The 15,876-nt window shown below is 40.7% G+C and overlaps 1 protein-coding gene across 1 annotated transcript; it reads left to right on the forward strand.

The window, feature by feature from the left end:
• The first annotated feature begins 2,517 nt into the window (after positions 1-2,517).
• Positions 2,518-4,085, forward strand: LOC145459645 (pinopsin-like). The gene is made up of 4 exons (XM_080338223.1): positions 2,518-2,747; positions 2,938-3,155; positions 3,724-3,870; positions 3,929-4,085. The coding sequence occupies exons 1-4, from the start codon at positions 2,666-2,668 to the stop codon at positions 4,037-4,039; spliced, it is 558 nt and encodes a 185-aa protein (XP_080194349.1). The 5' UTR covers positions 2,518-2,665; the 3' UTR covers positions 4,040-4,085.
• Positions 4,086-15,876: the final 11,791 nt, after the last annotated feature.

Genomic DNA, 15,876 nt, shown 5'->3' on the forward strand with positions numbered 1-15,876 from the left:
TTTTTGGGGGTGGGCTGACGAAGCGCTTTTTCGGCCCGGATTTGCGGATGGCCGGTATAGCTGCTGTAAGATGTTTGCGTGCGGCGCATTGTATTCGTAGTTGCCAGAGTAGCCTGCGTCTGGTGGTAGTGGGCAATGAGCAGGGTAGCACGACAAGGTGCTTGGTTCGACTCCAAAACGCTATACTTCTTTCGATATTGTCTAAGAGAAGAATATTATTCGAGATGGCGTGGTCGGTTAAACCCACGGCCTTCGGCGCGAAAGACTGAACGACTCTCGGCGGTAACACGTTTATCTAGACAAGGCAATTTTACCTCGACTCAGCAGACTCACTACCATAAAATCACATGGATTCTATCATGAAGATAATGTGGTTACGATAAAAACCCTCTAAATGTCACACTCCAGCACCATATAATTGCAAAAAACGGTTGCACACTTTACATTTTGGCTTCATTTCAATTTTTGAAAGTCCACCGGTCCGCCAGACATTTTTTGAAATTTTACCGGTCCGCGAGGTGAAAAAGGTTGAGAACCACTGGTTTACACTACACTGTGCGTGCGGATTAGTCGATATTTTCGTTAACTTAGAAGTGACGTTCAGCCTTGTTCATACGACTCTAACTATACCATTTAGATAAGACGTCTCTGAAGTCCTGTAAATACTTGGAATTACAACACGCTGTTCAATTTCCGTGTAACATAGCATGAGGGTCGTGTGTACACTGTATGGAGTGTACACTGTACATGTACAGTGTACAGTCTGTAATACACCATGTCGTTTTATTACATAATCTACCGACACACGGCTGATACGCGAAATGTGATGTCAAGGATTTTTAGTAGGATGTTTTTCGTCTTGTGTGAGGTTTAACTATTATCATACTGATAATGTAATGAATGTACCATGAAGGCTACATTGTACATTCTTATCGCGAAAGTATGACGATATTTTGTAGAAAGTCATCAGGGTTAGCCTTATATATTTCAATCGATCTCATATTGTCGAACCCAGCGTGTACTCGAAGGGGGTGTGGACATCGAAAAAATTATCTCTTTCACGCTTTAATAACGTGGTCAACATTATCATTTTCGATTTGTCTTCAGTACTGATTAAATAGAAACGCCGGAATCCGTCAGTGTTGATTTGGACAATAGGACTACTTTATACCGAGATAGTTCCCAAGATTTAGTATGGTATATCTTGACGATATCATCGAGCAGTGCACCTCGTTTCAAGGCTGTCACTCAATGAATAGGGTACACTCTGGTCGTACTACACCACAAATTCTGCGTATAATATATTAGGAAATATATGTTGAGGGGGTCTGGCATCGAACCCAACAGACGAACATTGGGATATTCATGAGCCTTGCATGCATGTTGAAGCTTATTTTTTTATTTATTTTCAGCCAACCAATCAGAACAAAAAACCAATGACATTGCTTATCATCAATCTTTGCTTCACCAACTTACTCAGTGCCGTGGTGAGCGTCATCACGATCGTGCCCATCAACACGGGAACTTTCGTCACGACCGATGTCATCTGCGCAGTCTACGTGCTTATCCAAGGCTCTCTAGGTTGGTTTACCAAATGCTGAAGTCTTGTAGTAAAGCTGTTTCCTCAATAATCACAAGATTGTCAGGTCGCAATGAATCATTCCGTTTTCAAATGGTAATATGGTAAACTTCAGTAAGTAAGCTCAAACATTGTTTACTTCATAATATAGAAGGTTCACGCTGGCTGAATTAATAAAATATACTTCATCATGGAGTATGAACGCTCGATATCCACGGTATGGATTATACCAACATAAAAACCATGATCCCCATAGTCTTCGTAGTTTTGAAATGAAGTGACATCAAATTTGACAAATTTGACATCGCCTACAACTAGCCTTAGCCTATATAGATGTGCTTGTACAATGTACATCTACATCTACGGAATAAATTAAACGAGTTAAAACTGAAAATATTTGATGACTTGAAATCGACTCGAAATCGGAAAGTTTGAGATTACTCCTGGCTTGACTGGAAAACTTAACCCGGGATTAAATTTACATTGACTCGAAATGACTTGTAACTCGAAGAAAGGCAGTGACTTTATCCCAATATCTTGTGCACGCGGATTATTTACAACAGGGTGTTAGCGTTAATAACCTGAACAGAAACAACCTACGTGGCAATGCGAATTCAAACATAAATCACTTTTAGCTTTTGCGCCCTGTCTGCATGGCATAGTCGGACTTGGGATCTTTTATCAGAGTATACGCTTGGTACCATTCGAAAAGTGCCATGCATAACGATGTGACCGCAGCGAAATCACTTATGATGAGTTGCTGTTACAATATTAATGGTTCAGCAGGGGTCGCCATCTGGATCTGTTTTCTACGTTATGATTATATTTATTTTGTGCTCGATTTCATATCTGTATGGCTCCCAGTCCATCGCCTTACTGAGAAATTAAATAATGATGTTAAATGACTGTAGAATTCTGATATTTCACAAAAGTGTTCACGATGTAGAAGTTTCCCAAGTCGGTTTGCGAATCTCTAAAGTATTCGCACCATCCCTTTGGCATGCTATACTAATCTAAATGTAGTAGAGAACTGAATAATTATTTTCAACTAAATCGTACATTTCAGGCGGGACTTGCTTATGCTCGATGGTTGCTTTATCAGTCGCACACTACATTATAATATGCAAGAGGGTACGAATGAAATTTTCGCAAATGAGTGCTTTTGCAGGTATGCATTACCTGCAGTGAGTTTCGTTGTGGATTACATGTGATTTTCTAATTTTGTTAAGATTCATATGTAAGCATGCGTAATTTTGCCCACTCAAGTCCACCGCTCTCAATCTTATTTAATGATTTTCCCTGCGTGGAAGAGATCAAAATCAAAAAAATGGTAGTTAGATTTACTCAATTCTTTTCAGCTATCATCTTCACCTATATTTGGTCTGGGCTGTGGAACACTGTGTTGGTGATAAGCGATGGATACGGATCCGACAGATTGCATTCATTCTGCGTAATCGTCTGGAATTCACCTGACAAATACTTAGTTCAATATTACTTCTATATGATTTGCTGCTTCGCTGTGCCGTTAGCTGCAATGATCTTTTGCTACAGCTCAATTCTGATACGTGTTCGAAAAGTGAGTTGTGTAAAAGCTAGGTGCTGTAGCCTATATATAAATACCTAAATTATAATTCTGTTCATTATCTGTCGTCCCACAGTCGGAAGAAGTTGAAAGACGTCATATTTCTTTCTTTCTTCCCCTCTCTGCCAAGCCCAGATAACATTCCGAATTCTTATGGTATCTGGAATTTTTTTTATCTTTGCGGTAACATGGCTGTTGTCATATCAATGCAAAAACGTGCCATGGCGTAGCAAACGTGGTATAGCTCATTCTTAATGGATCTAGTTTCGTGACTTCCAAAGATAGTAGTATCGGCGCTTTTCACCTGTACAATCAATTCCTTCATATCATTACACCACAACTTGGTACTATAACCTTTCGATGCCTATGAAATTTCCCTAATTTTAAATAGCAAGAACGGAATAAACTGCCTACAACTGATGAAATGGTAAATATGAATGGAGTGAATAAGTTATCTGGCAACTCCGCAGTTTGTCTATCGAATTTGCTGTCATTATTTAAAGCTGTTGAATGATGTTGGTGAGACACCGTGAACTTTATGCAGTTCTCTTCATATTCCAAGGATGCGAAGAAACCTTCTGACTCGAAAACACCAACAACGCTGTTACGGACGATGAAATCAGTTTTATCGATCATGCTAGCATTTGTTATTTGCTGGTTCCCGTATGCGATCATCGTCATATTGAAGATAATGATACAGGAAGATAATGTAAGAAGTGTTGATTATTGCTGGCGAGTGACATGAAATTTAAAATCTGAATACTTAGGATTCATACCCGGAAATGTTCGCTTTCCTGGCAGCAAAAACTTCGTACCTGTCATGCCCGATCATCTACGTCATGAAGAATCGCAATGTAAGCCTTGTACCATCACACTAAGCGACTTTGAGACGAACCCCGAACCTCGAAACAACATGGAGTAGTCTTCGAGATCAGATACCCACTTTGACCTAGGCCAGTGGTTCTCAACCTGGGGGGCGTGGAAGCTCTGAAGGGGGGCGCGAAGAAGCGGTCAACTGAGAAAATATTTCGCGCTTCGCGCGATTTACCTCCGATTCACGCGTGTTTCTCAATATATACACCGAATTTCATACTTCCTAATTATCTCATCAACAGTTATAACATTCCATGCCATCAAAAAGTCAGTTGGGGTTGCTAGCATCCCGGGAGGATTTTGTGATATGACGATGAGGGGCGCGAAATTTTTCACTATCATAAAGAGGGGTATCTAAAAAAAAGTTGAGAACCACTGGCCTAGGCGAAGTAAAGAAGAGGCATGCACACTAAATGAAAAGTAATGCAGAGAATATAAGACGCAAGCGACAAAATGCCCATGTCGCAGAAGGCAAGATCGATGTTAGGTCGTGGTCCGGTAATCCTGAAAGCTGACTAGTATTCATTTAGATAAAATTGCTTGTATTTCGAGGTGAATGCGGACATACTCAACGACTGTCGGATAACGGGTGAGATGTTGTTCCACAATCGGGGTCCGGCATACTTGGTAGAGCAATGCCTTTTCTTGCATTCGTCATGATCATATGGTAGTTGTTCTTCGTTGACGCGCGTGTGCCGTACTTGTGCGCTTTTGACTCAATATTTGGTTGTATCAGCATCATTTGCTGACTACCTACATGTACTGTATTTCGTTCTTGATCTTTTGTGATTGCGGGTCACGCTCACAGCAGAGAGCCACTAAATATTCAAAATAGGAAGGCTGAATATCTCGAGCAAACCTTTGTAACAAAGCAAGTAGGCTAAAACTCTTGAGATTGGCAAGGTTTAGTGGTAATGTTGTTATGCGGCCAGTGCCTTGCATAGAGTGATCCGAAATTGAAATGCAAGGAATTTTAACCAAAGATGTTATATGGACGTGAAAAATTTTTATACTCGAAAAAGGTTCACAGTGCATAACCCACCAAGGTTTGTTTGCGAACGAGAACCTCTTAATTTCTGCGGTTCACGCAAAGAACGCGAACCCGAACCCTACGTTCATATCATTGCTACTGTTTCAAGTACTAGGGATTTAAAGTAGGATCGTCTACATGTCATAACTTGAAAATACGGATATATTCTTATTGCATTTCAGATAAGAAAGGAAGTCAAGTCCGTGTTCAACCGCTGCACACGTGCACAGCCTGTCCGAAATCACGGAGGGCCAAATAGAAAGTTGCCAGAACTTTCATAGAAATCAACCCTGTTCGATATTTTTACCTAAGGCAGTGGTTCCCAACCAGTGGTACGCGTACCATTAGCGGTACACGATGGTCTTCTAGGTGGTACGCGAGTAGATTTTGTTTTTTTGTCGACCGAAGGGAGTTTTTAGTTCTGGTGGGGTTGATTTTGAGTTATTTTGTAGCCATCGTCCGTCACTATTCCCCAGCTGCTAATTTTCCCTTATACGTCGGAATGCGAGCAAGGATTTTCATCCCTGATGACTATCAAGTCGAAGAAACGAAACCGACTTGTTGCGCCCATACATGACTTTCGATGCGCTTTGAGCAAACGTATGTCACGTATTGACCAGCTAGTGGTAAATAAACAAATGCAGCCATGTCGCATTAAATAAATTGACTTTTGTTGTGTGTTGTTATTTCATTATGTTGTTCTTCTTCCTGAGACTGGTGGTGAAAAAACAATTCCATGCACGTCATCAACCCTGGCTGATAATGCCTGGTTCAGGGGTGTCAAACTCAAATTGCAGCGCGGGCCGGATCCAAGTCATGAAATCGCTCGCAGGCAGGACAGTCAACGAAATCCGAAATGTTGCCTCGTGCCATTGCGTGTGAACGCGAACCTTTTTGAAAGGTTCTGTGTGAATGCAAACGTGAACCTCATGACGTCATTTTGCTAATTCAGACCCTACATTTTAGCAGTGTGGGGATGACTCGAGTCATGACTTGACTCGAGTCAGACTCGAGTCAAATTTTCATATGACTTGACTTGACTCGAGTCACTTTGGAAAAATGACTTGACTTGACTCGGAGCTTCAAAAATGTGCACTGACTCGTGACTCGGACCAAAATTTACGAGTCAATTTCAAGTCATCAAGTAAACGGTGTCGAATATATCACTGTATCTTGTGTATGTTCGGACTGTTCGATGTACGTACGCAGGTGTTACTTGTGAGAGCAACCAGTAATTCATGATTCTACGTTACAGTGATCCTCCATTGTTGGATCACAATTAAATTGACGGCAAACTAAACAAGCACAGCCTACGTTGTCGAAGTAGTAGTAGAAGATTGATCTAAATAGCAATGTGTTTCTCTTCCTTAGACGGCTCAATGCTCAACGTTGCGCACTGCTCACATTTACCAACCCTCTTGTATGATTTAAATTGAACAAATATAGTTTGTGCGTTTATATTCTCACGGATGTGTAAATTGGTGTTGTAGGTTATTGTACCATATCAATTTGTTTCAACTTCTCGAAGCTTCGTATTATATCCTACATTTTGGCTGATAATTACTCACTGTAGCATGTAGCTGTCCAGATACTCACGTAGTTTATTAGCAGTTCTACGTGTGCGAGAGGGATACAGCGTCTTTTTGCATGTAGATTTAACTAGATATTCGTTATTAGATCAATTAATCTTTCTTTCACCCATCTAGCGTAATGTAACGACTCTGAATCATCATTCATACATCGAAAATTCAATTTGAATTGAAATGTGACTAGACTCGTGACTTGACTTGACTTGACTCGACTTGACTCGAGTCACCTCCAAAAAATGAGTGACTTGACTTGACTCGAGTCACCTTTGAAAATCGATTGACTTGACTTGACTCGAGTCAAAATCTTCAATGACTCGAGATGACTCGTGACTCGAAGGTAGTGACTTGATCGCAACACCGCATTGTAGTGAAGTGATAGCGTATATTATTGTACACGATACCTAGCGACAACTCGGGCCCCATTATGCCACAATGCTGAAGTACATATTTGGGACAATCAAATGATATGATAATCCCATCCGTCGCTTTGCCAACAATTTCTACAAGTGGGCCTACTTGCAAGGGAATATATGCTTAATTGCTTACGTCTTAACGGTCTAGGCCAGACTGGAGAATGTATTCGGCGTCTGAGTATTGCTACGTTGATATTGTGCAGAGTGTAAAACGGATTTCTATACTTGCTACAGATATTACCCCATTACCAAGTTATACAGCAGTAGCCAACACCCCAATTGCACGGATTTGGTTTTTATGATACAATACTAGACATATGAAGTGAAGATTGTCCCAGTACGCCCGCTAGATTTTTTACATCAGACAACGATATCAATCTCATTGATTGCTTGAATAAGCATCATTCGCTGACAACCTACCAGAGATGAGCGGATTTGAAATTTTTATGTCCTAATCCAATCCAAATCCGAACCTTCAAATCCAAATCCTAATCCATTACTTTTTCATATTCAAGTCCATGTCCAATCCTAATCTGATTACAACTGGAAATTCAGAAAAAATACTAATTTATGCAATGGTGGGATTCGAAAATTTTCTTTCACACCAACGATTCACTTGATTCAAGATAACTTAGTAACAATAAGTACATTATTAACTGATCTGAATAAAGTTTGTCGCCATTCGCCACACGACATTTCAATCTCCCAAAAATAAGAAAATCCAATCCAAATCCTAATCCGTTCTGAAAAAAGTGTCTAATCCAAATCCGACAAAATTTCACAAATCCTGTTTTTTCAAAACCTAATCCTAATCCATGCTCATCTCTGCTACCTACATGTAGTGTATTTCACTCATGATGATGTGTGATTGCGGGTGAAGCTCACAGCAGAGAGCTTGATATTTCGAGTAAACTTCTGTAACAAAGCAAGTAAAATTTTTGAGATTGTAAAGGTGCCTGCTCGTTTAGTGTTGATATTTTTATGCTGCCAGCGCCATTCGTAGAGTGACCTGCTGTTGAAATGCAATAAATTTAAACTAAAGATGTTATGATGAAGTGAAAATTGTAATATATGAAAAAGGTTGACAGTGCAGAACCTACCAAGGTTCGTTTGTGAACGTGAACCTCTAAATTTCCGAGGTTCACGCCAGGGCTGTGGAGTCGGAGTCGTAGTCGGTGGAGTCGGAGTCGGAGTCGGGATAATTTTCGCTTGATGGAGTCGGAGTCGGACTCGGAGTCGTGAAAACTATAATAGCTGGAGTCGGAGTCGGAGTCGGAGTCGGTGGGAAAATACTGGAGTCGGAGTCGGAGTTTATGAGAATGACTTCGACTCCGACTCCGACTCCAACTTCTCTATCATGAAAACATTTGCTTTCAAATAATTTTCAATAGAATTTTGATGTACCACCAATCACCGTTTTTATTAACCATACAGATCAGGTGCGGCCAGCCCAAGGCACATAGCCCAAATTTGGCACATGAGAATTTTAGATGTGGCCTGCGAGGTAATCCTCGAAATTAATTATGACGTCAGGTACAATTACAAGGCCAACCAAAATTTGATTAGCATGACCGCGAAATTTGATGATGACTAAAACAACAGATCTGACGCATTGACGTATCCAGGGGTCAGCCACATTTATCCCAGATTTTCGTATATGACCATAAAGTAGAATATTTCATAGCAGATTTATTTGACTTGAAATTTTTCGCGGTACTTCGCATGATTCATGTCACTACATTTCTTACATTCAGTATTTTAGCCCCCTTCTGAAAATTATAAATACATATTATCCACAGAATTAAGTCTAACTATATTCGCAATTAGGAAATACGGCTTCGCTTGTCCACTTGCAGCGAGATCGTCGACAAAACGTTTGCACAAAATGATAGAGGCATGTTCACTGATAACGTCGATTTTGCTATGTCTAAACGTCGAATAATCCTGTCCTTGCCAAATGAGCCCAGTGGCATACCGATGCGACCCCCAATGTATGTTAGCGACACATTTATTGATATAGCTATAGCCTAATTCAGTCGTTATATTGCAGAAAAAATTCGCGCTTCGCGTGACCAGGGTCTAATTGCGCATCGGCACAGTTGCATGGCATATTGCTATCAATTTCAGAGCGTATCAATATAAGGCTTGTTTGCGATGTTACCTAATTCGGTTCGCTCCTATCGACGATTAAAAAAGGTTATCAACATTCCAGTTGCCCGCGCAATGGTTCGTAAATCTCAAGTGTCCCTTTCGCCGAAAAAGTTGCCCACCCCTGCTATAGATAAAATTAGACATTACTTGCAAATTACAACTCAGTTGCAGAAGGGAAGAAAATCGCAAGATGCGTTTTCGCGATGCAGTCAAAATTGATGCAATTTTTGTAATTATACCATGATACTGTGACAGAGAAAATGCATCGGCTGGTTTTGCAAAATTGTATAAATGATGTAAAGATGACCAAACTATGCTTCCCACTTGACAAAATTAAAAATATTTGTAGTGTAGGTTAGCTGCTTGGGTCGCACTAATGATTAAGAAAGACTGCAAGTCCCAATCCTTGAATACTTGATTAAGTACATGTAGACTAGACATAGGCTATGGTCTTTGACTACTTAACTAAATTCCCTTTATGATCAATGTCTTAAATTAGTAGTAAGAGTGTTTGTGCTTGTAATCAGGATAGTGTGCAATGACAAAATTAGTAAGTTCAATTTCTTTATTAGTTGCTGAGTCATACACAAGAGCTACAGTTGGATTTTTTATCTTCAGTTTTATTATACAGGATTGGATATCTGCCATAGTTGTATGATGCATACATTTCAGGATATTAGAGAGTCCATGTTATACAAACTTGAATAAGGAAGGATATTTAGCAAATCTTTATTTCATGTTAATTGCATAGTGGATAATTCGACCTGTGCCACAATGAAACAATTTAGCATGCCACATTTAATCATATGTTTGCATATGTTTAATGGTTGTATGATAGTCATTCAATCGACAATGTGGCATATAATTTTCGAAGTAAATTGGTAATACTGCTGGAGTCGGAGTCGGGAGTCGGAGTCGGAGTCAGTACGTTTAAAGACCCCGGAGTCGGAGTCGGTACGTTTAAAGCAGGGGTCACCAACACGCGGCCCGCGGGCCGCATGCGGCCCGCCATGTCATATTCTGCGGCCCGCGACCTGATTTGAAATTTAGGAAGAAACCTAAGAAAACCATTTTGAAATGCTGAAACTAACTTCAGTTTCAACATGCTGTTGTTGTTCCAAAATAAGCTATTCTCTTGTGCCCAACATCACTATTCGTCATTATAGCTAAAACGGCTGTGGTGATGGTAACAGCATTCCATCGAGGGAGAATCAGCTGATGTGAATGGGCATATTATATTGTCTTACCTTGCAATGGCCCAAACACTGCCAAGACCGAGACGCAAACGGCTTGGGCAGTGGTTCCCAAACTGGGAAGCGCGCGCCGCTTGTGGGGGCGCGAAAGCATCTGAAGGGTAGGCGGAGATGCGCTAAAAGGAAAAAAATTTTCGCGCTCGGCGCGATTTACCTCTATTTCATAGTTAGCGCTGTGTGTATAGTCCGGAATTCATCTAATAGAATTATGTTATCAACAGCCATAACCTCTCATGCCATTAAACTAGCCGTTGGGATTTCTAGCATTCTGGTTGCATTTTGTGATATGACGATTTTTCAGTATCATAAAGGGGTGTGTGTCTAAAAAACTTTGAGAACCACTGGCTTAGGGCTTCCCCACAAGATCATGCTTTACGTGGAGATGGTCTTTCAGCTAGTAACGTATCTCGCTAGTCCCAATATCGATTCCTTAGTCGCTGAAAAGCGTTTCCAGGTATCATGCACAGCTCACAGTTTAAAATAAAATATAATTGGTGATAATGATTTTTTGTTGTATTTGTATTCCTTTATTGAAATAATATTTCTTTTGTGGTAAAATATGCCCATCGCCTATGTTAGATAGCTTACCGTTGTACTGACGTAGAGATTTAGAGCGTGGTTGCATATTTTACATCGATATCGAATTCATGCGGCCCGCGGCCTCTACGAAATTTGAAAAGTGGCCCGTGGCCCGCGACCCGTTTTGAGTTGGCGACCCCTGGTTTAAAGACTCAGGAGTCGGAGTCGGAGTCGCTATATTGAAAATGTGTGGAGTCGGAGTCGGAGCCGGAGTCGGTGGTAAAATTTACCGACTCCACAGCCCTGGTTCACGCACAGAACGCGAACGTGAACCTCACGTTCACACCATCCCTATCACCAAGCATATATAGATAATATACGGATCGTAGGGGTTTCATTCTAGCGAGTCGGAACACCGTTATTTGCGAGCAATGAAATTGGCGAAGATACGATGATTGTCCAGTTGAATACAGTTAAGAACCACTAAAACAGCGGCATTACCGGCGATACAAGTTGACATAGTTCTGTGTTCCTTTGCTTCAGTCATAATCTGGCGTTAGCCCTGTGTATGCGTTGTGATGAATACAAGATATTTAACTTTTAACGCGGACGATGTAATTCGGTTTATTACTGTGGATGTGATGGATAATATAATTTTTTTAAATCTCTTCAGAATTGCTATGCGGGCAGGATAAAATCATCTGGCGGGCCGTATGTTTGACACCCCTGGCCTAGTCTAATAGCATTTGTTATTACACCTCGCATGGGTCAAATACGTGAGTATGACGTCATAAATGGTGAAAATGCGCTTTAATTATGTAGGTGGTACGCGAGCACTGCATTAAACCTCGAAATGGTGCGTGGGTGGAAATAAGTTGGGAACCACTGACCTAAGGACTACAGCGCCGCACTTCAAAATCCAACAGCAATTCGATTATTTCGAGATCGTTCGTGACATATCAACTCTTTTAATATATTTCGAAGCAAGTTATAAGGGATTCTGCCAACATTTATTAGCCTACAGTTTCTTGTTCGGTACGTGAACTGTGTGAAATGTGAATGGTAATTTAGAAGCTTACATTCGTAAACGATCCTTGATAGATCTTACTCGCCTGTGACCAAAATTTTCCAGTGGCCTCAACCTTAACGTCACGATCGAAATTCCCTTGATTGCAACTTGCGATCATTCGCTGTATGACGTAGGAAGCAAGAAGGAAATCAACACAGAACCATGAGGATCATGACGTTCTAAACCAGGGGTGGGCAATTATTTTTCCCCGCGGGCAAAATGAGAAGCATAAATATGTTGGCGGGCCGAGTAAGAAATTTTAGAATATCCAGCGTAATGATTTTATTTCTAAAATGGAAGCAGTGAAATGCACGAGTTGGTGCTCAGTGGATGTGTTGATATTGGGGAATGACAAAGTGACGGTTAATTACTCGAAAAAATATTTTTTTGCCGTCATATTTTGAAACAACGTTAAACATGATACATTTTGAACTCTCTTTAAACCCCTATCCGCGTTTTTCTATCAATAAATTAAAATGTATTCGGAATGGCCGAAACAACCCGTTGTCTTCCCCTAAAACGTTGGTCTTGGCCCCCCCATAGAGTTCTAAACCAAGCTCCTGGCGGCTTCGCTCCCAGACCAGCCGCCATCGAGATGCACGATGCACGAGATGTCTTGTATACACTAATTGGCAACGTTTATGCCCTAATCGCGCTAAGCGCGGAATTTCTTCATAATTCAGGATTCAATCGGTCAATAATATAGGTAATTGCAAATATATTGCTATATTTTTCAACCTCTCTCAGCCCACGTCGTGGCCTATTCAGTTTCACCGCTAGAGCTGAGTGAGGTACTGTCTTGAAAATGTTCGGGAGGGCCCGTTGGTATAATTACTTCGTTACATGTTGTTATTTAGTGACCTCCCGTCTGCTATGTGAAAATATATTGAAATCGCCAAAGCGTACCAAACTAAGAAGACGCTCCCGATTCCCGATTGGTATTTCTTTTCTGGCAAATATTGCCTATGAACAATAGGTCTTCGTGGTTTTCGGTCAACATAAGGGCAGTCCTTTGCGGGCAAGGTTTTCTCGCTGTCGAGCTTTTTCCCCTTTACTTAGTTAATTTGATCAGCAGTTGCAATTGCAGTGCCTTCTCGGAATCCGGTGTTGACCTAAAGTTCATTTATCTTGGTGCGCCGTGGTACGGTAATGGTTAACGCCGAAATGTCCAATTCTAAAAACCATTCTTCCCTAAATCGCGCGAAGCGCGAGAAAAATTTGAATGAAGTTGCATAAATTAAAAAAAAACACTATAATTTATGTTCATTCACGAAACAATTTCGGGCACCCATCGAGCTCGCCCCCCTATTGGGGGGTGCGGGGTGCGGGAGTTACAGTCCTGAAGATAATATATAGCTTATTGTCTTGGTAGCTGGTTTGCGAGAAGTGTGCAGCTTGCCGAAATGGCCTCGTTGTTTAGCCAAGGATGCAGTTATTAACCATCTTTGAATTTCAACTTTCGGCTTTTTTTACCTTCTTTATGGATGGTGATATATTCATAGAAATCATGGGCATTGATTCACTTGTTTCATGAATTATGGATTTGGAAACACATCACGTGACAATTTGAAACACAGACAGTGTAATGCGTAATGTGACAATGGCATCAAAGAAGGTTTGGTGACTTCTTGTGACTTCAATTCTAACGGCATAATTTGCTGCATTGACTTTACTTTGAGTCTGGATAAGACTCGGGAGGGACGTATAGGCTGCGTAATCACGGTACGGTAATGAACAGGCTTGATAGTAAACGAATTTCCGGTTCAGTTTATACATCCTATGGCTTAATTCCAGGCTGCAACATTAAAAAGTAGGTTTGATATTTTAAATTTTAAGCAACCTTCCGCCTGCCGCACAGAATCGCTCGGCGGGCCGCACTTTGCCCAGGCCTGTTCTAAACGGTACTGAATTATGAGAGTTTTGCTTGACATATCAAGATGTCTTGATTGTGTATAATAAAATGACTTTTCTGCTTCACCGTAAGGAGCATAGTACATGGGCCATGTTCCCATTCAGTGACTAGGTTTTGCATGCCAGCTACGACCGGATATGGCATAATGTGGCACAAATACAAGGTCCCTATATAGAGAAAGTAACCTTGGATCAGTTGTATTTAGCCGATGTTCACTGGAGCACTAGCGGTTCCGCGAGCCAGTATTCGGAGTTCCGTGGCGGTCACGACATACATTCAACGAATAGATATGATTGTGATGGTACGCCCGTCTTAAAAATAAATCAATGGTTGCAGGCAATTATAGGAGCGACCAGTAGCTGAATTGTAACTGTTATGGCTAGGGTTGTATTTAAAACAAAAATCACTTCAAAACAAACATGTTTAAGACAGGGCCCCTGTTCAAAACATGTTTTTCAAAGCCATGACGTCACGAATCTTCGATTTTGATGTAGTATTGGATTGACATTGGCGTTGGCTATACAGGGTGGTAAATGTTCGTAGGATCACACAAGATAATTTCAGGAAAGTATTTGCCCAGTTATGGTATAACTTTACAACTAAAAAACAACACATTTTTTAGGCCTTTGTTTTAAAACAGTGTTTAAAACATGTTTTAAACAAAGTGCTTCAAACAACAATTTGTTTTAAAGGCATCCCTAGTTGAGGTGGTAGGCTACGTACTGGCGTACGGCGGGAAGGTTGGGGATCGAAATTGAAACCCTTCCTTCTCAAATGATAACGCCAGCTCTAATATTTATAAGCACAATTTAGCAATTGGTGTCACGTTGCGGCGTTCCGACTGAACAATACGATGACACTTTCATAGGTGCAGCCTTGCATTTCTGAACAGTATGTCAAATGGAACAGCAGAAGTGACACTGACTTCAATAAATATTCGTTATAATGTTACCCTTTTGTGTGAATATTATACTTTTGTAGTTTTGTTCCTTAACACAGTTTATTTTGTGCGCCAGTAATATTTAGTAATGTATGAGATGTGTAATTCGATTTGTGTATTGTGGCTCATCGGAAATTTGGGGTTTCGTGGATGCTTCTTGGTTAGCGTAACTGTTCCGTCGGTAAGTAAAGATGAAGAAGCATTGCCTTGGATCTCGTTGATGCGAACCAGACATGGGGTAATCGTGATTAGTAATCGTAATAGATTACGACGATTACAGCATTTTGAAGTAATCGTAATCGCAATCGATTACAGTCGAAAAAAATCCGAAGTAATCGTAATCGTAATCGACTACTTCCCATATCTAATCAATTTCTTTGTGAAAGAACGATTACTTTTTATTTGTACAAAGACGATGACATAAACTGATCATTCGTGAAAAAGGAAGAGACATTATACCAGGTTAGTGATAGCACAAACGTCTGGTTTTCAAACGCCACTTCTCATTACACGTCAGAAGTAATAGCTTTGCTCGGCATTGCGTAAGAAGTATCTCTACACATGGTAAATAGATATTCGATGTATAACGTACATCGTAGTGTGATTGTAAGAACACCCACCGTAGTGAACATCAGGTTATCGATTCAGTTCAGTCGCCACTATCTCGCAGCAGGGTAATAATCACCATTCTGCCTATCAGTTTCATATAGTGGCTTACGCGTATTGATGTTTGTTTGTGCTGCTTCGCGCGCAGTAGACCTATGTAGTACGTACGTAGGCCTACACCGGACAAAGATTTGAAATTTTGTACTCGTCAAATAAAACATTACGGCTTCCACAACGAAGAATTCAAAATCAACATCCGCTGATATTTATCATTACCGAGACGACCGATTTCGAATCGTTGGGCGAGGCCGTTCACAATTCCATTTGTGTGCCTTGGAGTCGACTTTTATCAAAATACAC

Source organism: Botryllus schlosseri, chromosome 2 (assembly GCF_051294905.1).
Source record: "Botryllus schlosseri isolate E-star chromosome 2, Bs_hap1, whole genome shotgun sequence".
Classification (NCBI taxonomy): Eukaryota; Metazoa; Chordata; class Ascidiacea; order Stolidobranchia; family Styelidae; genus Botryllus; species Botryllus schlosseri.

Bases quoted from the DNA above. Each gene is read 5' to 3' on its own strand.
- LOC145459645 (XM_080338223.1), top strand. From the start codon at position 2,666: ATGGTTGCTTTATCAGTCGCACACTACATTATAATATGCAAGAGGGTA. The intron at 2,748-2,937 runs GTATGCATTACC...AATTCTTTTCAG, and splicing joins GCAAATGAGTGCTTTTGCAG to CTATCATCTTCACCTATATT. The intron at 3,156-3,723 runs GTGAGTTGTGTA...TCATATTCCAAG, and splicing joins TTCTGATACGTGTTCGAAAA to GATGCGAAGAAACCTTCTGA.